Source organism: Oryctolagus cuniculus, chromosome 9, assembly GCF_051225735.1.
Source record: "Oryctolagus cuniculus isolate XC-2025 breed Fujian yellow rabbit chromosome 9, ASM5122573v1, whole genome shotgun sequence".
Classification (NCBI taxonomy): domain Eukaryota; kingdom Metazoa; phylum Chordata; class Mammalia; order Lagomorpha; family Leporidae; genus Oryctolagus; species Oryctolagus cuniculus.
Genome location: NC_142875.1, coordinates 85,384,799 through 85,408,240, shown reverse-complemented (window position 1 = coordinate 85,408,240; position 23,442 = coordinate 85,384,799). Strand labels below are relative to the sequence as shown.

Below are 23,442 nucleotides of genomic sequence, written 5' to 3'. Positions count from 1 at the left end.
TCATTAAATCAGATAGAATTGAGTTTGCACATTGATGCACAGTGTTTGAATATCAAGCATTACACAGCAGATCTGGCTGCTAAGCAAAACTGCACCGCCCTATTTCTCAGTCTCTTAAAGCCATGCTCCCTTCTAGTAAATAAAAATTCCCCCAAATTCCTTTAGTCTGTTTCCTAAATAGATTATTGGGACAAACACACATGGTCAGAATGTATTTCCATCGATTCACCTCCTGGGGTCAGGGAGTTCCTCATTTGGGAACTGTTGCTTTCCCATCTCCATCTTAGCAAGCTGGGAAAAACAAACAGCCCATGTTGTGTTAAAAGTAGTGTGAACACTGTGTGAACATTCACCTTTTTGAGCTCCAGTTGGGAGAAGATTATTTCACCCAAAGTGCCTATTTTGTACTAGGAGCAATCCTAGAAACCACATGGGAAACAAACATCAGAGCTGTTAACCTTCAGCCTACCAAGCCTGTAGTTTCATAAAGGGAATAAGATATACAAGCATAATAAAGAGAAATAGTTAACCCTAATGAGGCAAGAGGTAGCCCTCGCTGTCCATGTGTTCCCTATGCATGATTCAACAAATTGTGAATAAAAAATATTCAAAAAGCTATTGCAACTCTGCTGAACACACACAAACTTTTTCTGTGTCATTATTCCCTAAGTAAAAGCATAACAACTATTTGCATAGCATTCATAGTCCATTAAGTATTATTAGCAATCGGCTGGCGCCATGGCTCACTAGGCTAATCCTCTGCCTGCGGCACCAGTACCCTGGGTTCTAGTCCCAGTTTGGGTGCCAGATTCTGTCCCTGTTGCTCCTCTTCCAGTCCAGCTCTCTGCTGTGTCCCGGGAGTACAGTGGAGGATGGCCCAGGTCCTTGGGCCCTGCACCCACCTGGGAGACCAGGAGAAGCACCTGGCTCCTGGCTTCGGATCGGCTCAGTGCACCGGCCCCAAGGCACTGGCCATAGCGGCCACTTTGGGGGTGAACCAATGGAAAAAGAAAGACCTTTCTCTCTGTCTTTCTCTCTCACTGTCTAATTCTGTCTGTAAAAAAAAAAGTATTATTAGCAATCTAGAGATGATTTATACAATACAAAAGTTGCATTTTATGTTCTACTTAAAACTATTGGTTGAACTCTGTAATTAATACACAATTACTCTTAGGTGTTTAATTAATGCAATAACTAGTACTCAAATAATATTTTACACTTTGTGTTTCAGTGTGCGTGCAAAATGTGGAAATCTTTACTTAATATATGCTAAATTGATCTTCTGTATATAAAGATAATTGAAAATTAATCTTGATGTGAAGGGAAGGGGAGAGGGAGTGGGAGAGGGGAGCGTTGTGGGTGGGAGGGAAGTTATTGGGGGGGAAGCTATTGTAATCCACAAGCTGTAATTTGGAAATTTTTGTTCATTAAAAAAAAAAAACAGATGCCAAGCATTGAATACTAGTGTAGTTTAGGATAAGTTCTATGCTATAGGTCGAACATCTCTAACCTAAAAGTCTGAAAGCCGAAATGCCCCAGAGTACAAAACTCTTTCGGTGTCCCCAGAAATTATTTCAGATTTCAGATTTTTGGATTAGAAATGCTCAACTGCTAAAATCTGTGCCAATATTCCAAAATCCAACAAGCTCTGAAATTTGAACACTTGCAGTCCCAAGCATTTGGATAAGGGATACTCATTCACTGTCCTTTGGCACTTTAATTGAGGATGTGGAATGAGAACAGCAACTGACATGGCCAGGAAGAGGTGTCCTGGGACGTGTGGTTATGAGTGTTACTAGCAGAAAGAAGCCTTGCTTCTCCATGACTCTAGATGACACAGTTGGAACAGTACAGTTGTGGGCAGCTCCGAGCCAGGGGCTGCAGAGGTTGGGCCTCTGGGTTCTGTTGTGTGGGGGCTTAGTGGGAAGTTACTGAGGCTGGGGAGTCTTTATCCCCGACACTTGGGGGAATCTGGGTTCTCCATGAGAAGGACGGTTTGGGCAGGAGAGCATGCAGCTGTGTGCAGAGAGCTGAGAGTGGTCCTGTGGAAGAAGGGTTGCTCACTCTGCTGGAGGGAGGCGAGGCACAGGGAAGCCAGGGGTGGTGGGGAGGGCTGGTGAATTTCCTGGCCCTAGCTGCCCAAGAAAAGAATTAGAAGACTACTAGGCATCAGATGGGGTATAAACCTAAGAAACAGTTACATTCCTTGAGATCTTTGACTTAACCACTGAATGTTTTTATCAAGATAAAATGCCATTTCCTGCTAAGGCCACCACTCCTGGCATTTTTATAATCATGGAGCTGAAGCATGTGACAGTGAATGCCTTTTCTCCAGGAAAATGCACCGTAACTGGGGGTTCACATAGTTGGTCCATGTGTTTGCATATTTTCATTACATACAATCCAGAATTATGAGCTTGAACTTTCAAACTTCATCCTAGCAATGGAACTTGGGTTGAGCTCTGGATTCAGAAAATGTCTCTAATTTACATTTACTTTGTAAGTCTCCTGGCAGGGTGATGGTGCTCAGGGAGGTGTGAAGTCACACAGAGACAAGAAAGCAGGAGATAGCAATGCGACACTGCTGCATGTAGTTGAACAAGGCTTTAGATTTGCTTCTCCTGTCACTGGTGAGCCTTCTGTCCTACTTTGGCTTCTGCGTTTGCTTCTGTGTTCTGTTCCTGCAGTGGTGCCTTTGCTTGTCTTCTTCCCACACGAGCTCCAGGTTTCACCCGTCCGCAGCTGTTTCTCACAGCTTCCACTTTACATCTCTATCCCCGCTCCTTCGTGTCTTAGCGGGGTGACCTTGGGAGTGTCACTTCTCTGTGCCTTCATTTCCTTAAATGCAGAGAAAGAAAAAAGTGAGGGAATGTTGATGCCTATCTCTGGAGGTCATTGCAAACCTTAAGTCACTTAATTTAATTAAAATTCCAGATAAAATAAGGAGCCAGCATTTAGTTTAGTGGTTAAGGCACCTGTGTCCTATATCCTAGTACCTGGGTTCAATTCTCAGCTCTGGCTCCTGACTCTAGTTCTGATTGGTGGTTAAGATGCCCATATCCCATAGTGGAACACCAGAGTTTCATTCCTAGCTCTGGCTCTGATCCTAGCTTCCTGGTAATGTAGACCCTGGGAGACAGTAGTGCTGGCTTAAGTAGCTGGGCTCCTGCCATCCATGTGGGTGACCTGGGTTGAGTTCCAGTCCCTGCCCCAGCCCAGTCCCTGCTACTGCAGGCATTTGGGCAAATGGACCAGTTGGGTGGGAGTTCTCTCTCTCAAATAAATTTTTGGAAAGTTAAAAACAGATTAAATGAAATTAATTACAATAGTATAATTATGAGTTAAAATTAAATATACAAATCTGTGTAACTGCTGAACCCCTAGAAATTTCTGACTTTCCACTCTCCCACCCCTGAACAGTAGTCACTATTTGCTGACAAGGAACGTCTAGGAAGCAATTATTTAAAAATTAAAATGGAGCTCTTTCCAGCCAGTCACTATTTCACACCTGTCTCTCCCTAGTGCTCATGTTGTGGGCTGCAGTTTGTGGTGCTCATTCTGTTCCTGCTTGCTGAGCAGTTTCTCTCCTTCTCCCAGGCTTGATCATTCAAGACCCACATTTGTGGAATGTCTTGCCCTCCTTGACCTGCTGGGCCACCTCTTTTCCAGCTCAGAGAGCGCAGCAGTGGGGTAAATGGCTGTCACGTTGATTTGCCTGCAAGCTTTGTCTACAGAGGATGTGTGTGCATGTCTTCAAGGAAAACACTTTTGACATTGAATGAAGAAAGCGAGAGGGCTCTGTTGAAAATCCCTTGTTTGCCAAGAAACCAAGGCAGGGGCCTGGGTGCCAGCTCCGTGGTGGAGGGCTTTACTGGGGTCAGGCTGAACCTAGGGTTGTGCTGGTTTAATAAAGACAGGCATGGGAGAAGAAGGAGAAGGAAGGGGAGGGAGTGGGTGTTCCCTGCACATGTACCCACCCCCATGCATGGGAGAGAAGTTCCAGGATGCCCAGTGGATGCCTGAACCCCAGGGCAGTATCAAACCCTGCATGTGAGTTTACACACATAGTTTAGTTTGTACGTTAGGTACAGTAAGAGATTAGCAACAGCAGTAGGAAAATGGAGCCCCTGCATTAATGTACTGTAATAGAAGCCACGGGAATGTGGTCCTTCTGTCCTCTTGCTCAGAACTCCTCGTTGTGCTTTCAGCTGTTCGCTCAGGAAGCTCTTGGTGCCTCTCTTTGGCATAGCTCACACCAGCATAACCACTCGGGTGCTCGGACACCATTAGTCAATAAAGTAAGGGTTCCTCAAACACTAGCAGGTGACACCATGACCCCAAGATGGCGACTAAGGGTCTACGGGGTGGGCAACAGACAAATAGGCAGCATGGGCATGAGGACAAAGGGAGACTTCATGTCCTGGGCAGGGTGGAGAGAGACTGCAGGGTTGCACCAGCCCACTCTGAAGGGCACACAGCTTAAATGTGATGAATGCTTTATGTCTGGAATTTTCTATGACATCGTTGACGGCAGGTCACTGACACCTCAGAACGTGAAGCTGTGGAAAGGGGGGTACTCCTGTGTTATTCTGCTTTAGAACACATAAAAATGTGCTTTTTTAAAATTTTTGACTGTGAAGCAATGTTGAAGAATAAGGAAGGGAGTGGAATCAGGTCGCCATGCCACCGGGTGACCTGTTTCAGTGGAAACAGCAGCAGCCTCCCATGCAATGCATGTGTGTGCCTGTACCTTCTCATGAAAGAGGAGGAACGTGTGAGGACAATTACCTGTGTCTCCCCAGTGGAGGAGTTAGTGTTGGGGCAGAACCTTGTCATTGTCAAACTCCTCCATCCTCAGCGCCTGATAACCTGCAGTCATAGTAGTGGGTGAGGTAATTTTGGCTACACATTGGATCATGTAGTGATATTTGTGCGTCTATTTTAACAGAAAAGTGAATATTGTATTGGATTTTACACTCTGGGAAGGCAGAAATGATGTGGCTCTTCCTCATCATGTATTCATGCTACAAAAATGTAGTAAATGCCTAGGTATTGAGTGGTGTTTATTTTCTATGTCTAGAACATCTGGAAGTCTTTTTGTTAAATTTGGCGAAATAAACATATAAGAGATTGAGAAAATAATCACACATCTAGTCTATTCTGGCAGACCAGGGGTCTTCCTAGAGGAAGTGATAACGAAACTGCAAACTAAAGATTATAAAGGAGTTAGTTGGGGGAGGTTGGAAGAGGATTCCATGTGCTATGCAGGCAAAAGAGTATGTTGAAAGGCCCTGAGGTGGAGAGAGAAAAACAAGTTAATGTGAGGAATGAGGCCAGTGTGGCTGCAGTGTGGTGAGGATGAGGCCAGCCAGGTGTGCAGGGCTGGAGCAGGGGACAAAGTGAAGTGTCAACCACACCTTTGTATTTTGAAAATTTCAAACCTGTAGAAAAGTTACAGATGTAACAAAATTAATTAGCTAGATTTTCAAATGGTTACCATTTTGCCAGTTTCATTCTCTGTCTTTTCCACACACACACACACACACACACACACACACACAGTTTTATTTCACACACGCACACACAGTTTTATTTTGTTTTTGATGAATTACTTGAGACTAAGTTACAAAAATCACATCGTTACCCAGAATTCTACATCACGAGTCTTTCCCAGAAGAAAGATAATTTCTACATAAAAATAGTCCTATTACACACCCAAGAAAATTGATATTGATAGAACACCTTTGCCTAATGTACAGCACATGCTTAAATTTCTAATTGTCCCAATATTGTCCTTTGCTTATTTATAAAAAAAGAAGTCCAGGACCCATTCATTAACATTTGGGGGCCAGGTAGGTGGTTATTTTGTGAAGCACCCCTCAGTTGAATTGTGATGATTTTCTCATGATTACACTGGGGCTGAGCATTTAAGGCAAGAACGCTGCCCCAGCGAGGCATGGCTGAGGACTGACTACATGACGTCAGCCACCATGATGTCACTTTCCACACCTGGAGAGGTTGAATTTCATTACTTGGCTAAGGTGCTCTCCACCAGATTTCTCCACTGTGAAAACAAAACTTGGCTTTTGCAAGAAATAAGGTAATTTGGGAATGAGACTGTAAGGTTCTGTGAATATCTTGCTCCCCAAAGATCTTTTGTCTAATGTTTTCCTGCCCACTGGTGACCATCACCCAACTGTTAATCCAGCGATTACAAACTAGTGATTTTTCTATTTCAATTTATTTTTTCCTTTGTCAGTTGATAACCTGTGAAGAAAAGAGACTCCAATTCACTTCAACCCTTTGTAATCATTATCAAGGTCAGGTTGGAGTTGTGCATCTTTAAAACTGCAACTTAGAATTTAATATGCATTTATTATCCATTTGGAACACTCCATATTTGGCTGCAAGAGCCCCTACCTGAAAGGACTGGGAGAAAAACATGGAAGGAATGACATATCGTAGGGAGGTGCCGAGTACCTCTGTGCCTCTCCCATGCTGTTTTCTCCTGAGACTGTGTATCTGTCACTCCAACGTGAATCTGGTCTTCTCTTTCTCTAGGTCTCATGGAGTCACTGGTGCTCACTCAGTGGGAACCTAACGGAGGAATCGCCCTGTTCCAGACGAACATGATGCTTGGGTTTAAAACTGTCGTGAACACAGTGAGAGCAGTGTCGCAACGTGACCACATCTCAGAGGAACTAGCCCCTTGAGATTCTCCTGCCCACCGCGCTTGGCCCGGCGGAAGTGGGGCTACATGGCCAGCAGCCGCCGCTGAAGGGCTGACAATGAGCGTCCCAGTGGCTCCCAAGAAGCCGTCTTACACTCCGTTGCGGGACGGCAGAAACAGCACGAAAAATAACAACGAGGGTGTCCTGAGTCTAGGGGACCCCAATGCCAATCCCATCATGTTGGGGGTCAGCTGCTCGCAGGAGGAGCCCGAGACTCGGCAGGGCCTGGCCGAGGAGACAGGAAGTGCAAATTCGAATGAGCAGGAACACCGAGCCCAATTCCAGAAGGAGCTTCTGCAACTTCAGGGCTTTGGGCAAGGACCCCAGGCTGGTTCTGCCGGCCGGAGAGACCTTTACCTTCCTCCGACCCTTCAGCAGGAACTAAGCGATGTGCACGTGCAGGGGAGCAGCCCGGATCTCCTGCAGGTCCCGTGCAGCGTTCGGGGGCCAAGTCTGTCAAGTTGGAGGGGTTTGATGGGTGAGATGGGTCCGGAGGGTCTGGCTAAAAGGGATGCAGAAATCGCCCGACCAGTGCCCAAGGACAAATTGGCCAAGACCCTTGACAATGAGGAGTTGAGAAGACACTGTCTGGGAAGGGCCAGTGGCTCTGGGAGCCTGACTCTGCAGCACGCACAGTCTGCTCGGCTGCCTGTCCCTGAGGCCCGGGCTCCTGTGTCTGAGGGCAGGGAGGGGCTGCAGGGGATACTGATGGACCCCTGCCCCAGGGCAGCCTCTCCTCCCGCTGCCGGTACCTCCGAGGGAAAGAGTGTGCATTCTCCTAAACCATCTACCTCAGAAGCCAAGGAGCCCGCCTCCTCTGATACCCAGAAGGAGGGCACCCAAGTCCTGAATGTTTGCAACGAGCACACGCTGCGTTCTGCCCACCTGGAGCCTACTCTCCACTCAACCTCAGCAGCAAAGGAAACCCTGAGTAAATCAGAAGCACAATTAGGGCAGGGAAACGGGGAGCCCAAGCCAGAGCTGAAATCCACTCACACCAGGGCTGGACAGGAGTTAAAGGTGAGCCAGACAGGGGGCCTGGGATGTGACAAGGACCTGAAGGGACTGTGCAGGGAAGCACAGAAGGAAGCCACTGGTGGAGCTGGTGGTCTCTCCAGCAGCAGCCCGCACCATGTTGGGGTGGGAGGAGGCAGTGGCGAGGAGAAGACAGAGGCCACCCTGAATGAGGAGGGCTCTCTCTATACCAACCCTGCTTCCTTGGAAGCCACCGAGAGTCAGCACACTGGCAAAATCTCCCCAGATGCAGGTGGGACCCTGGGTGAAAGGGTATCCAGCAACTCTGCCCCAGGTGACGGCCATGTAGGTTTTATTCCTAATGATCACATGGACAGGCAATTCCTGGGCATCAGTGAGAAGAGGAGGCTGGCCAGTGGGAACAAGGCCAGTGCCGTGGTGTTGGCATCAGACTCTTTCCTAGGAGCAAGCACACCTGCAGGCCTGGAGCGCCTGAACCCTCAAAACGGCCATTTAGAAGCAGGGGAAAGCAAAGGCATCACTCCAGCAATGGCAGAAAGTGGGAACCTTCTAGAAAATGCAGCTAGAGCAGAAATCCCCCCAGTGGGAGCAGATTCAATTCCCAACATGCCAGCACCCCCACACCCAGAGATAACTGTGAATGTGACCCACCAGCCTCCACCACCCAGCAGCAGTGTTCAGGAGCTTGGCGTGTTCCGTGTGGACACGGGGTCACCCTCGGCAGCCCCACCCGCCACTGACAGGGCGGGGTTGTTGGACACATCCCCAAAAGTGCCTGACAAGGACACCTGCCCCAGGGGGATCCCCAAGCCTGTCCTCACGCAATCCAAGGATGCAGCTTCCTTGCAGGAGGGTGTAGAGAACCATCAGGTTGATAAGACAGAAGAAAGGACAGAAACCAAGCCCCTCATCATGCCCAAGCCGAAGCACGTGAGGCCCAAGATCATCACGTACATCCGGAGGAACCCTCAGGCCCTGGGCCAGGTGGACACTTCCCTGGTTCCCATGGGGCTCCCGTATGCCCCGCCCACGTGTAGTGTGCCTCTTCCCCAAGAAGAGAAGGCAGCGAGTGGTGACCTCAAGCCATCCGCCAACCTCTATGAGAAGTTCAAGCCCGACTTGCAGAAGCCACGGGTCTTCAGTTCTGGGCTGATGGTGTCTGGGATCAAGCCCCCAGGACATCACTTCAGTCAAATGGGTGAAAAGTTTTTGCAGGAGGTAAGAGACTCTGACTGTGATACTGTCCACAGCTTGAGCGTCCTAACCTGTGTTACATGTCTTCAAAGAGTTGTGAAAACAAACTGTTCTGAGGCAATTTCATGGCTTTGCAAATACACACATGCAGAAATGGATGTTTTTGGCTAGAGAAATGGGCAATTTGAGAAAAATATTTGAGAGGGAAAAGAAGAGAGGAGGGGGAGGGAAAAGGGGGGGAGAGAAAGAGAGAAAGAGAAAGAGAGAGGAAGGGAGGGAGAGAGAGATCACTTCTGCTGGTTCACTTCCTAAGTCTGTGCAGCAGCCAGGGCTGGGCCTGGCCAAAGCTAAGAGCTAGGAACTCAGCCTGGATCTCCCCCATTGGTAGCCATCTTGCTGCCTACCAGGGTCTGCATGAGCAGAAGCAGGAACTGGGACCAGAGTCCAGGCATTCCAGTGTAGAAAATAGGCATCCCAACTGGCATCCAAACTGCTATGCCAAATGCCCATCCTGAAATAGACATTTTGGGCTAGAAGAGTTTGATGGTTATACTGAGGTGGACTCAACATCCAAGGAGACCGTTTAAATGTCACTCGATAGGATGCATATGAAATGACAATAGGTATGCCTTTAAATGAGCTTCCATGTTGAAATAAATGAGCACAGTTCCTTCACCCAGGTCAAAGGAAGACAGAATCCAAAATAAACATATTAATTCAAATTGATTGATCCTCCCATGGAGAGTGTTTTTAGGGGGAGAATCTCATATTCATGCATGGGAAGGACATAGTGAGTGAGCAGAAAGCAAAGTGTTCAGCATGAGCTCGATGTTTCAAGTGAAAATAACAATTAGAGCTTTTAGGTGAGTGCTTGTATGGCTCCCATTGGGTAGCCCCTGGTCTTTGTCAGTCTTCACAGGTCCCTGTAGCAACTCTCTGGAAGTTAGAGCTTCAGATTTTATCACTGTACAGACAAAGAAAGACTTGGAGAGGTTTAAGTCACCATGTAGGGTACCACAAGCAAGGACGGCACTGGGCTCCTTACTCAGGCCTTACAGTTCAGCCTGCTCTGTGCTGCCCCATCAGTGCAGGAGGCAGTGGCTGCTCCCAATGCAGTGTCTCCAAGGCAGCCAGAGTAAGCAGCTACAAGAAGGCTAGGTCTCCTAACCACCCTGCAGGGCTGCCCCGGTCGCTTGGAACACAATCCTGAAGGTGTAGGATGGCTCCTTCCTTAGGATGTGTGCCCAGTGTGGCTCCATTTCCTACCCACATTACTCTCCATCTACTCTCCCTCTGCTGCCTCAGGATTTTTGCACCCCCCCCCCACACCAGTTATCTGCATGGCTCACTCCCTTACTTTCTTTAGATTTTTTTTTAAGATTTATTTGTTTATTTGAAAGTCAGAGTTACACAGAGAGAGAAGGAGATGTAGAGAGAGAAGGGTCTTCCCTCCTCTGGCTCACTCCCCAGATGACCACAATGGCCAGAGTTGTGCCGATCCAAAGCCAGGAGCTTTTTTTTTTTTTTTGGACAGGCAGAGTGGACAATGAGAGAGAGAGACAGAGAGAAAGGTCTTCCTTTGCCATTGGTTCACCCTCCAATGGCCGCCATGGCCAGTGCACTGTGGCCGGTGCACCTCGCTGATCTGAAGCCAGGAGCCAGGTGCTTCTCCTGGTCTCCCATGGGGTGCAGGGCCCAAAGACTTGGGCCATCCTCCACTGCACGCCCGGGCCACAGCAGAGAGCTGGCCTGGAAGAGGAGCAACTGGGACAGAATCCGGCACCCCGACCGGGACTAGAACCCGGTATGCGGTGCTGCAGGCGGAGGATTAGCCTATTGAGCCTTGGCACCGGCCAAAGCCAGGAGCTTCTTCCCAGTCTCCCACATGGGCGCAGGGGCCCAAGGACTTAAGCCATTGTCCACTGCTTTCCCAGGACATAGCAGAGAGCTGGATCGGAAGTGGAGCAGCCGGCACCTATATGGGATGCCAGCAGTGCAGGCAGTGGCTTTACCCACTATGCTACAGTGCCAGCCCCCACTTTCTTTAAATTTGTGTTCAAGTGTTGCATCCCTGGAGAAGCCACCATGTTCCCTCTGATTCCACTTCTCTGATTTATTTCTTCCTAGCACATATATGCAAGAATGGGAACTCTTTACAATTCTTGTCTCTGCTGTTTAGAACAATGCATGGTACAAATATGCACTGGACAAATGCTGAATGGCAGCTGAGTTATGAATTCCATATATGCTGGCTCCAAACAAAGGTAGGCCAAAGCTAGAGATGGAGCAGCTAAGTCTAGAGCGGAAATCTGGCTTGATTGGACACACCAGCCTATATAAAGCCTGTGTTGATCACAGGAAACATCAGATGTAGCACAGAGAAAAGGGTGAATCTGTTCTCAGCAGGAGGCCCCTACCAGGGTGGTTACTGACCAGGCATCCCAGCAAGCTGACCACCTGGGCCTGGCCCATAGGATGAATCGCAGGGCTCGCTCCGTGTCTTCTGATTCCAGCCTTGTCCAGCAGGCACTGGTTATAACTGCTTCCAGCCTCTGGTATCCAGAGACTGGAGGCTGAGCTGAGAAGTCAGGAGTCCCATGTCTTTGGCAGGGGTTTGTCTTGCTGTGTGGGACTGCACAGCCTCTTGTTTGTAGGTGGACTTCTTGGCTTGTGGCATGTTCTGGCTGGAAGATATTGTAATGTGGGCTAGGAGGTGGCACACACACACACACACCACCAAAGTGGACAAATGGCTATTCTGGTATTAGACATGTGTGACTTGAGTTTGGTGAAGATGAGGCATGCTCACATCTCCAAACACTCATCTTCCTGGGACTTGGGGGCTCAGAGCCAGGTTAGGGTGCTGGGCTCTCCTCCCCCACGAGGCCAGTGAGAGCTGACTCTGTCCCAGGACACAGCTGCCGAAGCTTGTTAGATCAATGAGGGGACCTTCTTTTCCCCAAAGGAACACCACAGAAGATCCAAGCAGAGAGCCTGCATTTTTCTTCACAGAGACACATGCATGAGGGAAAGTTGATTCGGAGAGGTAGGCGGAAAAAAAATCCCATTTTTGTTGCCTGGAATTCTCTCTCTGTGACCTTATTTGTTTTTCTGCTTGTATTTCTTTTCTGTGTTGCTTCTGCTCCCTTCAAGAATAATTTCTACATTATAAGCATATTTTCCCCAAGCTTTTTCCTCTCTTTTCTCCTCTGGAAGCCATGCCAAGTCTCCAGGAAATGAGATTGTGAGAGTGTCGTGTTGATTCATAGTTCTGAGGATCCTAGAGAGACCCCATTGTGGTGCCAGCATCACAGCCCCATGGTGGTCACTGCACCTGGGGGTCACTTTTTGCTGTGTTCAGAGCATCTGAGAAGCCCGCGTAAGGTCCTGGTAAGATAGTGCAGGGAGCCCCGACTGCTGTGCTAATTTCCATGGTAACCTGCGTTAATCAAAAGTAGCAAACGGGCTGGCCCCTGGCCATGTGCTCCTTCTGCTGTGACTTGATGTGGCCCAGTGAGTCCGTCGCCTGGGTTCAGGCTCTGTCCAGGCTCTGACTCAAAAGCCACCCATCTCACAACTCCATCAATATGCCCTGCCTGAGCAATCCATGGGCAGCTTCAGTCTCCATCCAGGAAAGCACTCAAGTTGACCAGTTACAACAGAAAGACTTGTCAGTTACACAAGCCATATATTTTTAAATAAAAAGTGAAAACCAAGGCAAGTTCAGACTCTTGCATGTTATTTCAGATCCCTGCTGATGGAGATAGTGTGGCTAGAAGTGGAGAAATCGGGAATGAGAGCAACAGCCTCCTTGGCTTACAGGTGCAGCACAGATATTCTGGGCTGTTGCATGCCGAGGGGATATGGTGAGCATGTTGGTTTAGACTTTTAGTCTCAGGGTTACTCCCTCCCACTGATGATAGGGGAGAAAATGGTGAGGGGAAGAGGGAAGAGAGGAGCCACTGAGGAGAGCAAGGGAGGTGTGCTGTCCATGTGCAGGTGTGTGTTGCAGGGCCCGTCCTGTCCCCTCTCCCTGGCACCACCTCATCCCTGAGGGGCCCTGCCTTAATCAGGATACCCCAGAGAAACAGAATTAATAGGAGGCAGAGGTGTGTGCACATCCCTGCATACACACACTGCTCCCATACAGAGAGAGATGGGTCGATTGATTGAAAGGAGTCAGCAATGCATGCTCTGCCGGGCAGGCCAGTCCAGCAGTGTGGACACCCAGGGAGCAGTGCTGAACTTCTTTCTTCCTCCAGGGAAATCAGCCTGCATTTTCACTAAGACTTTCCACTGATTAGAAGAGGCTCATCTACATTATGGAAGGTATTCTGCTTTATTGAGGGTCTGCTGAGTTAAGTGTTGGTATTGTCTTTAAAAAATACCTTCACAGCAACATGTGGGGTAAGGATTGATGGAACATCTGGGCGCTGCGGCTCTGCCGAGCTGACTCCTAACACTGCTGCTGCAGGTGTCCTGTCCCCTGAAGCTCTCCCCCTATCTGCTCAGCACATGGGCTGGGGGAAACAGGACGGGGTGCGTGAAAAGAGGGATAGCCAGGAAGAATTGTGTGTGTGTGTGTGTGTGCGTGCGTGCGTGCTTTGGTTTTAGGAGCTGGTTTGACATTCTAGGATTCTTTTGTTTGCATTCAAAATTCCTTTTCCAAAAGTACTCCATGGGAGGGGGAGGGGGAGTAAGAGGAGGAGAGGAAGGTGGATACCTGTTCATGTTTGTGACTGTGCTGTGTTATTTGTTTATGTTCTGTCAAAAACATGAAAGAAAAGAGCACGGAGCTTTTTGTAAATTCCCTTTTAAGTTAGCAATGCATGAACTAGGCACCCAAGGCGTCCTTTCTGCCTTTTAAAATAACTAGTTATCTCTCCAGAAACAAATGACCTGACAAAATAACAGGTATTGGAGTTGCCGAAGTCATTGATGGCACTGTTGAGCAAGAGCGTAGAGAGGTTTTGAACCCTGAAAAACTATCCCATTTTGAAGAATGGAGTTATTACTGAGATCAGCATACTGTAATCCTGACAGCCTGACTGAAGTGGATTGGGAATGATACTTATTTCTTCATGACAGTACCTGCTCAAGGCCATGAGCAGTGGTACCTGACATTTAGAAACTAAAATAAAAAAAATAAATAGAGGTTTTGACTATGAGAGAAAGCTGGGGAGCAGGAGTTTAACCTGGCAATTAAGACACCTCTGTCCCACATCGGAGTTCCTGGATTCTATTCCTAACTCTAGTTTCTTGCCCGTGTAAGCCCTGGGAGGCAGCAGGTGGTGGCTCTAGTACTGGGGTCTCTACTAGTAATGTGGAAGACCTGGACTGAGTCTTTCAGCCCATGGCGGTTGCAGGCATTTCAGGAGTCGACCAGCAATTGGGAGTGCTTTCTCACGATCTCACATTCTCTGCTGCTGTCTCTATGTCTCAAATAAATAAATAAATATTTGAAAAAAGAGAAAAGCCAGAGATTGATAGTGCGAGGGGGGAGGTAGAGAAACATGAAACACCTTGTATCAGCGTGCAGATGTAGAAGGTTCCTTCACAGGAATGTAGTTTGCCACAACCAGATCCTGTAGGTCTGCTGGAACAATCATGCATATTTTACAAGGTGATGATAATAAAATTTTAAAGCCCTAATCTTTTGTTTCAATAATGTCAGTTTTAAGGGGAACCTTGTATCTATCTCCACATTAAAAGAGTATCAAATTAGTGGTTTCTCTCTTCAGCTTGGATCAAAGCTTTATACCCGCAATTGAAGAATGATGTTAAATGCTTGCGATTGCTGAATAGATGGAGTCTGACATAGAAGATGTATTGTTACTTAGAGCAGAGTTAATTAACAGAGGTGTCTTTTCATATATTGCCCCCAGCACTGTTTTTTTTGATGGTAATTTTAAAAGGAAATAGGTCATTTAGTTCTGTTTCTATTTTGCATGTTTAAAATGAAGAGACAGTGATCATATGAGCAGTTGCTGTGAGCACAGAGTGGCATATATGAAACATACCCTCGAGTCAGTCTAAACAAAGTGCTAACTGCAGGAGAGGATCACAGCAGTGTCATGTTGTTAAGGTGAGGAGGACATGGAAAAGGAGTCCTTTCTCTGATGCAGGTGTGTGGACTGCAGCTGTGTGCAGACAGTGTTGTCCGGGCTGGGAATTCGGCAGTCGCCAGGACTCTGCCTGCAGCTTCCCCTCTGGTGAAGTTGGCTCCAACTTCCCTCTGAACATCACCTTTCTAGAGACATACCATCAAAGGAGGGCATTCGGTCTCTGGTTTATCATTACATAAACAGATATTGGAGGCCTGGAAACACATTTTCCATTAGCTTCTCTGTTTTTTCCAAGTAGCTGTTAATTTCTTATTAACAATGCATATTTTATTCTCTGAGTTTCCTGGGGAAGACTAATATACATCAATGTAATTCATATATGCCTTGTGAGATAAGGTTAACCAAAAAAAAGCATGCCTTTTCTCCAAAGGGATAATGAAACATTCGTAATTTTATGAACATTTGCTAAATTCTTTCTTTGCTTCTTTGATACTATGCATTTATAGATTGGCTGCTCACTCAAATTGCAATGATTTTGTAACAGAGAAATGAAGAGACCTTAAGGAGTGAGTTCCGTTTTCTCTCCTAGAGACTCCTAGGGTCTTTGTCCTAGAGGAGACTTGGGGGTCATGCAGTAGTATTGTCAGCTTGGTGATGGGAAACCCTTGGCCTAGAAGGGGTCTGCAGTCAGGCAACCCCATGGAACAGGGTGGTCCTGGCTCCAGTCTGGGTCTCCCGATCCCGTTGAGCACTTATGCTGTGGTGTGAAGTTCTCCAACCGACTGTCTGATCATTTATCACAGGTCACAGACCATCCAGGCAAAGAGGAATTTTGCTCTCCTTCCTATTCTCATTATGAAGTCCCTCCGACTTTCTATCGATCTGCCGTGCTCCTTAAGCCCCAGTTGGGATTGGGCGCCATGTCTCGCCTGCCATCTGCCAAGAGCAGGATTCTGATCGCCAGCCAGCGGTCTTCAGCAAGCGCCATCCACCCACCAGGACCCATAGCAGCTGCCGCGAGTCTCTACAGCACCGATCCTTCAGGTAACTGCTCTGACGATTGCCTTGGTCAAAACTGCCTTCCATGCTTGCAGGGGAGCCTCCTCCATCCTTCCGTCTGTCTGTAGAGACACTGGCGAGAATCCATGTGCAGCTGTCAGCTGTCATCCTCCAAGGCACTTAGAACGGTGGCCCTTTGCCACCACCTGCCTCCTTGGGGTTTCTGCTTTTGCTAACACACTCTGTAGACCGGGGTCAGAAGACTTTCCGTCAGGGACCAGAGAGCGTATGGTTTATAGTTTGTGCAGCCCCATTGTAGGCCCATGTGAGTGAACAAGTGCATTCTAGCACAACTTCATTTACAAGAATGACACAGAACTAGAGTGTAGTGTGTCAGAGACATCTTCCTCGGGGGCCTCACTGGCCACTTCACCCTTGTCATAGAACGCCCCGTGTTTGCTTATGAAGCCGCCCTGCTGCCCGTCCCAGCTTCCGCCCAGCCCTGCAGTGCTGGATCGGGCAGCCCTGAGGTTCTCTGCTCACCTTTACTGATTTCCCTCCTTTCCTTTGCTTCTGTGCTTCCCTCCAGGATGTGCACACTGTCCCATTACAGAAAGAACAGATGCTCATTGTACACCAGTTAAAATATAGACAAACATGACAAGGATATACAAACATAACAAATATGATGTAACTGAATATAGACAAGTAAGAAACTAATACTATTTATATGTTTAGTGCTCAGCTACTGTTAGTGTTATGGAATATTTGCTTAACATTGCTTTATATAATTATCACATAATATACATTTTCTTACTCTTATTCTTTATACATTTCACATTATTTTATTATAGAGATAATATAGGGGCAGGTGGTTGGCCTTCTGGCTGAGTTGTCAGATTGGGCTTGATTGTCAACTCTGGCTCCCGGTTCCAGCTTCCTGCCAGTCACACTGTGGGAGGCAGCAGGTCTTGGGTTCCTGCCACCCATGTGGGAGACCCAGATTGCATTCCTGACCCCGAACTTTGGCCTGGCCCTAACCTGGCCACTGCAAGCATATGGGGTGTATACCAGAAGATAACTGATTTGCTGTGTGTTTCTCTCTCTGCCTCTTGAATAAATTAAAAGAGAAATAATACATACCCACTGTAAAAAATTTTGACTGTGGACAAATATGGCACAATTTCGGATATACAGAATGTGAAGGAAAAACTAATAATACTGATTTTTTTAGCAACCAGCTATTGTTAATATTATGGTATATCTTCTTCCAGTGTACTTGTTTTTCTATACATCTTTCAACAGTTGAAATGGCAGTGAGTATACGTTTTTGTTTTTTTCACTGATATCATATTTTAGGCATTTCCTGTGTCATGGAAATGTTTCAGAAGTATGTTAATAGAGTGCAATATTCATGTATTCATCAAGCCTTAGATGCTGATGGTGTACTAGAAGCTGTAGACTGAGGACTATACCATGAACAAACACAGGGCTGCAGCTTACAGGCTGATCGGTAGAACAGACAATAAAAAATAAGCACCAAAACAAGTAGTTTTAAATTCAATAAGTGTTCCTGAAGCAAAGAACGCAGTGCTTCTGGGAACTGTACCCGGAGGGTCACAGAAGTGGTTCCAGGACAGCTTATTGAAGAAAGTAGGAAGAGAGGGTGGCTTGGAAGTAGCAGAATTTGTTTAACCAATCTCCACTGTTAGCAAGTGGGTCTGCTTATTTTACACTATTTATTTTTATGTTATTTATTTATTTGAGAGGTAGAGTTACAGACAGTGAGAGGGAGAGACAGAAAGAAAGGTCTTCCATCCACTGGTTCACTCCCTAAATGGAGCTGGGCCAATCCGAAGCCAGGAGCAGGGAGTTCCTTCCAGGTGTCTCATGTGGGTGCAGGGGCCCAAGGACTTGGACCATCTTCTACTGCTTTCCGAGGCCATAGCAGAAAGCTGGATTGGAAGAGGAGCAGCTGGGACTTGAACTGGCGCCCATATGGGATGCTGACACTGCAGGTGGCAGCTTTACCTGCTACGCCACAGCACCAGCCCCTATTTTACACTATTTTAAATAATGCTGCAATTCGCATCTTTGTACAGAGTTGTCTTCATTCATATTCTTTTCTTAGGATAGATTATTTGAAGGGTAGTTATTGGGTAAACATTAAGACCAACTAAATTTGTGGAAAACAAATGGTCTCACACTAATGTTTCTTGAGAGTGATTTTTTTTTTTTTGCTATATTCTTCCTGGTAATCAGTGTTATCGTTATCATTCTTATTATAGTTCTTTATTATTTCAGGAGGACTTTTTAATTTGCTTGCCATTGTGTTTTTTGTGAACTGTCATTTACACAGGTGGCTCTTGATGACTTTAATTGTTTTTACGGACAGGCACTTCTATTAAAAAATCACCTTAATATGTTGTGATGAACCTTCTTATGGTTGTCAGAACTGGAACAGATCAATTATGTGATTCAGTCAGTCCCTCAACAGGGGTTACTGAGGGGCTGTCAGCTCTGTTCTGGGTATGGTAGGTAAAGCAGTAAATACAGACAAAAATCCCTGACTCCATTTAACCTAAATTTTAGAATGGGGGAGACTTTCTTTTAAAGATCTATTTATTTATTTAAAAGGAAAAGTGCATCCACTGGTTCACTCCCTAGGTGGCCACAATAGCCAGGGCTGAGCCCAGCTGAAGCCAGGAACCAGGAGCTTATTTCAGGTCTCCCATGTGGGTGGCAGGGTCCCAAGTACTTCTGCTTTTCCCAGGCCTTTAGCAGGAGTTGAATCAGAAATGGAACAGCCAGGACTTGAACCAGCACCTATATGGAATGCTGGCATTGTAGGCAGTGGCTTTACCTAGTATGTCCCAATGCCAGTCCTGGTGGTGGGGAGTTGGAGGGAAGATTGTTTAAAAGGTATGTAAATGGGGCCAGCACTGTGGCATAGAGGCTAAAGTTGCCGCTTGCAGTGTCGGCATCCCGGTTCAAGCCCCAGGCTGCCCCACTTCCGATCCAGCTCTCTGCTAAGGCCTGGGAAGACAGTGGAAGATGGCCCAAGTCCTTGGGCCTAAGTCCTGCACCCACCCATGTGGGAGACCCAGAAGACGCTCCTGGCCCCTGGCTTCATATCAGCCCAGCTCTGGCCATTGTAACCAGCTGGGGAGTAAACCAGCTGATAGAAGACCCTTATCTATCTCTCTGCCTCTGCTTCTCTGTCTCTGTCTCTCTCTGAGAGTCTCTCTCTCTGCCTCTCTATAACTCTGCCTTTCCAATTTTATTAATTGAAAAGGTTTTTAAAAAATTGTAAGTTTTAAAAAATTGGTAAAGTTTTTTAAAAAATGTAAGTAAATGCATTTTACCTAGTCTGTTGGGAGAAATGAAGGGTATCAAAGAAAATGAGACTTTAGAGAAGGAGACTAAGGGGTTTTGGACAGGAAGGGAGGGAATTAAATCTTTAAATAAGGAAGTTGGAGAGGAAGTGCAGAATGGAGCCACAGGGATATGGAGTTCCAGGCAGTGGGAGGAGCCAGTGCAAAGGCCCTGAGCTGGCCGGCGCCACGGCTTGATAGGCTAATCCTCTGCCTGCGGCACCGGCACACCAGGTTCTAGTCCTGGTCGGGGCGCCAGATTCTGTCCCGGTTGCTCCTCTTCCAGTCCAGCTCTCTGCTGTGGCCCAGGAGTGCAGTGGAGGATGGCCCAGGTCCTTGGGCCCTGCACTGGTGTGGGAGACCAGGAGAAGCACCTGGCTTCTGTCTTCGGATCAGCGCAGTGTGCCGGCCGCAATGTGCCAACCGCAGTCGCCATTGTGGGGTGAACCAATGGAAAAGGAAGACCTTTCTCTCTGTCTCTTTCTCTCACTGTCCACTCTGCCTGTCAAAAAAAAAAAAAAAAAAAAAAGCCCTGAGCTGTTAAGCAGGGCAGGGAGGCAGAGCAGAGTTGAGTAGCAGGGAGCTTGGTAGGGAGTGAGAATAGAGAGGACATTGGTTTGGTAGGGTGATGGTTGCTTAAGCCCTAAATGCCATTGAAGGGATTTAACCCTTGTTCTAGTTAAGAAACAAAACCACTGGAGAATATGGAGCTGGGAGGATGTGATAGGACTTTTGTTTAAACAGGATACTCCTGCCTCCTGTATTGAGGACAGACTTTGGGGAACAAAGGCAGAAGCAGGAAAAGCAGTCAAGAGAATGCAATGGTCTAGGTGAGAGAAGGTAGGGCCTTGGACCATCCATTGATGAGAGACAGAGGAGGAAAAAAAAGGACTTCTTTAGTGACTGGCTATGGGCTATGAGAGAAGAGGAGCAATGAAAAGTAACAGCAGTTTTTGGCCTAAGTCACTAGAAGAATGGAGTTGCTGCATGTGGTGAGGGGAAGTGGGTTTGGAAGGGCAAGAAGGAGCCAGGTCAGGGCATAGGAAGGTGGGAATGCCTCTGGCCATGCTGCAGGATAAAGCACTGGGTCCGTGGGACTAGCAAACAGAGGACAGGGCCTGGCTGGAGACAGGTGAGTATTAGCCATCAGCAGAGAAATGGTGTCTACAGCCATGATGTTGCCCTTCTGTGGGCTGTATAGCCATTCATGCCACTTCACCTTCATCCCTAAGTTAAAACTTGATGTGAACTTGAATTATGCACCTTTGAAATAGTATGATAAAAAATATTCAGTTTTACTTTATGGATAAAACCTGGAACAACTTCAAATTCCTGAACAATGAACTGAGTTGAGATTTGTCTTGCAACTGTCAAGGTTTTAAGGGCATACCATGTGGATAAAAATACTGCTGGCCAGTGGCCATGGGAAGATGGAGACCTTCTGTGGGTGGTTTATTTATATTGGGACATTTGTGTAAAGATTGTCACTTCTTCTAGTTCAGTTCAGACCTTGGATGTACACAGTGAGGGGCTCCCTGATCCGTACTGCTTCAAGACCCCAGGCCCTTTTCTTGGGCTTCTGAGTGTCTTTGTTTAGAGAATTCTGTGTGCCCTCCTCGTAGTCATCAGAGAGCCAGCAAGGCTGGTGATGGTGATGGATGTCACTCCCACAGCTAAGTTGGTGACAGTGATGGGTGCCACTCCTGCAGCAAAGTCAGTGACAGAGATGGGTGTCACTCCTGAGCTAAGTTGATGACAGTCATGAGGGTGTCACTCCTGCAGCAAAGTTGGTGACAGTGATGGGTGTCACTCCCACAGCTTAGTTGGTGACAGTTTATGGGTGTCACTCCAACAGCTAAGTTGGTGACAGTGATTATGGGTGTCACTCCTGCAGGAAAGTTGGTGACAGTGATGATAGGTGTCACTCCTGCAGCAAAGTTGGTGACAGTGATGGGTGTCACTCCTGCAGCCAAGTTGGTGACAGTGATGGGTATCACTCCTGCAGCAAATTTGGTGACAGTGATGGGTGCCACTCCCGCAGCTAAGTTGGTGACAGTGATGATAGGTGTCACTCCTGCAGCAAATTTGGTGACAGTGATGGGTGCCACTCCCGCAGCTAAGTTGGTGACAGTGATGATAGGTGTCACTCCTGCAGCAAAGGTGGTGACAGTGATGGGTGCCACTCCCACAGCAAAGTTGGTGACAGTGATGGGTGCCACTCCCGCAGCAAAGTTGGTGACAGTGATGATGGGTGTCACTCCTGCGCTAAGTTGGTGACAGTGGTGGGTGCCACTCCTGCAGCCAAGTTGGTGACAGTGATGGCTGTCACTCCTGCAGGATATGGAAGACACCAGATCCCTTCCTAGCTGTGGGGAGCATCCCCTGACTGAAGCTCTGGGACAGGTCCCAAGAGATTCCTGCTGTGGTGACTGGGAGCCTACTCACCCTCACTGGAGTCCTGCCAGTGGCCTTTGGCCAGGTGACTGGACTGACTGGCCACAAGCAGCAAGCCCCCACCCAAGCATTCATTCTCCCCTCAGGACTTCCTTGACCTCCTTCCTGAGGCCTCTCAGGTTCAGCCTTCCCCATGGAAAATCTTCCAGCAGAGAGAGGAGTGAGGCTCACTCATGACTAGAATTCAGAAAGCTGTGCAGAAAAAAAAAAAACTAATCCTTTGTTCAGTATCCACTTATTAACGTTTGTTGCGTGTTAGCACACGTAGGATTTGGCCACGTTAAAACGAACTTCCCTGTGTTTTTCAGCACTCAGTTAACTCAGGGAGAAATCCATCAAGACTCAGTCAGTTGATGACGCGAGGACATACACAACCAGATTGAAAATAAGGGGTGGATGCCTGATGTGGTGCCTACCACTTGGGATGCACGTGTCCCAGATTGGAGTGGCTTGTTTGGCTCTGACTTAAGGGGACTCTAATACAGATTTCTTTGCCTGACTCCTGTCTGCTCCATACGTTTTTCTGCCTTGGTCTCCCCAAGCCTTGATCTCTGGTATCTTCTGTTGGTCAGCCTCTGTTTTCATTCCCTCTCTCTGTGCTGTAGCTTAGAAAGTGACCCTGGATGGTCAGCTAGGGCAATGGCAGGGTTTATCTTGTTTGTTGTCCTTCTCTGGGGGTCACAGTTCTCTGCTCTGTTTTTCAGTTTCTGAAAAAAATGAGCTTCATATATTTTGCATGGTTATCTGTTTATGGAGATTGCAGTACATGTTCATTCTTGAGTGAGATTTCACTTTCGTATTCATCCAAAATTATGAGCGTCAGATGGTATTTGCTGTATCGAATACGACCTTTCCCTTTTGTGGCCACCTGGTTACTTCCCGGTGATTTTATTCAGTGCTTATTTTATGTCATTGTTTTAAGTCTGCTTTAAAAAGTGCATCTGTAAACAGTTGTATTTGTATGTTTAACTGATATCCATATTCCCTAGGTTGAAGTCTTATTTGGTTGTTGTCACGTATTCATTTTGTGTGGTTGTGCAAGGCTGTGAGCACAGTCACAGTGGCAGACGAAAGCTGGAGAAAGGAACCATTTTTAATGACTCACCTGCTACTTGGCGTTCACATATTTCCAACCCCAGGTGATTTCTTTTACTCCAAATTCTGCGACTTGATTTGAAATATGAATTGCATTTATTGTCTCTCATTGCTCAGGTAGGAAACCTTTTAATTCTCTGACAGGCAGCAAGCTGTGACTTAGATGAGAATAATTCCTGGTGTTTCCACTCCCTTGCTACCTGGGTAGGTAAAAGAATTAGACTTGCAGTAAATACTTACCAGCCCCCAATGCAGATTTTCCCAGAATTTTATGTCATAAATAATGCTACTTCCTGAAACCCTTACGCTTTACACTTTTTAAGAAAGATTTATTTATTTGAAAGACAGAATGACAGAAAGAGAAACAGAGAGAGGTCTTTCTTCTGCTAGTTCACTCCCCATATGGTCATGATAGCCAGCCATGGGCTGAAACCAGGACACAGGAGCTCCTGTCATGTTCTACCAAGCGCTTAGGCCATCTTCCCATGTTTCCCCAGGTGCATTAGCAGGCAGATGGAGTGAAAGTGGAGCAGC

The 23,442-nt window shown here is 47.1% G+C and overlaps 1 protein-coding gene across 8 annotated transcripts in view; it reads left to right on the top strand.

Moving 5' to 3' along the window:
* The window catches only part of MTUS2 (microtubule associated scaffold protein 2), a 663,520-nt gene that overhangs the window by 203,525 nt on the left and 436,553 nt on the right, over positions 1–23,442 (top strand). For all 8 annotated transcript variants that reach the window (XR_016213358.1, XM_089304269.1, XM_051834132.3 and 5 more), the window contains 2 exons: positions 6,562–8,945; positions 15,790–16,030. Coding sequence is in view for 7 of the 8 variants with exons in the window: in XM_089304269.1 (XP_089160395.1) it covers positions 6,789–8,945; positions 15,790–16,030 (2,398 nt within the window). In the remaining variant the exon portion in view is untranslated. The remainder of the gene's footprint in view (positions 1–6,561; positions 8,946–15,789; positions 16,031–23,442) is intronic.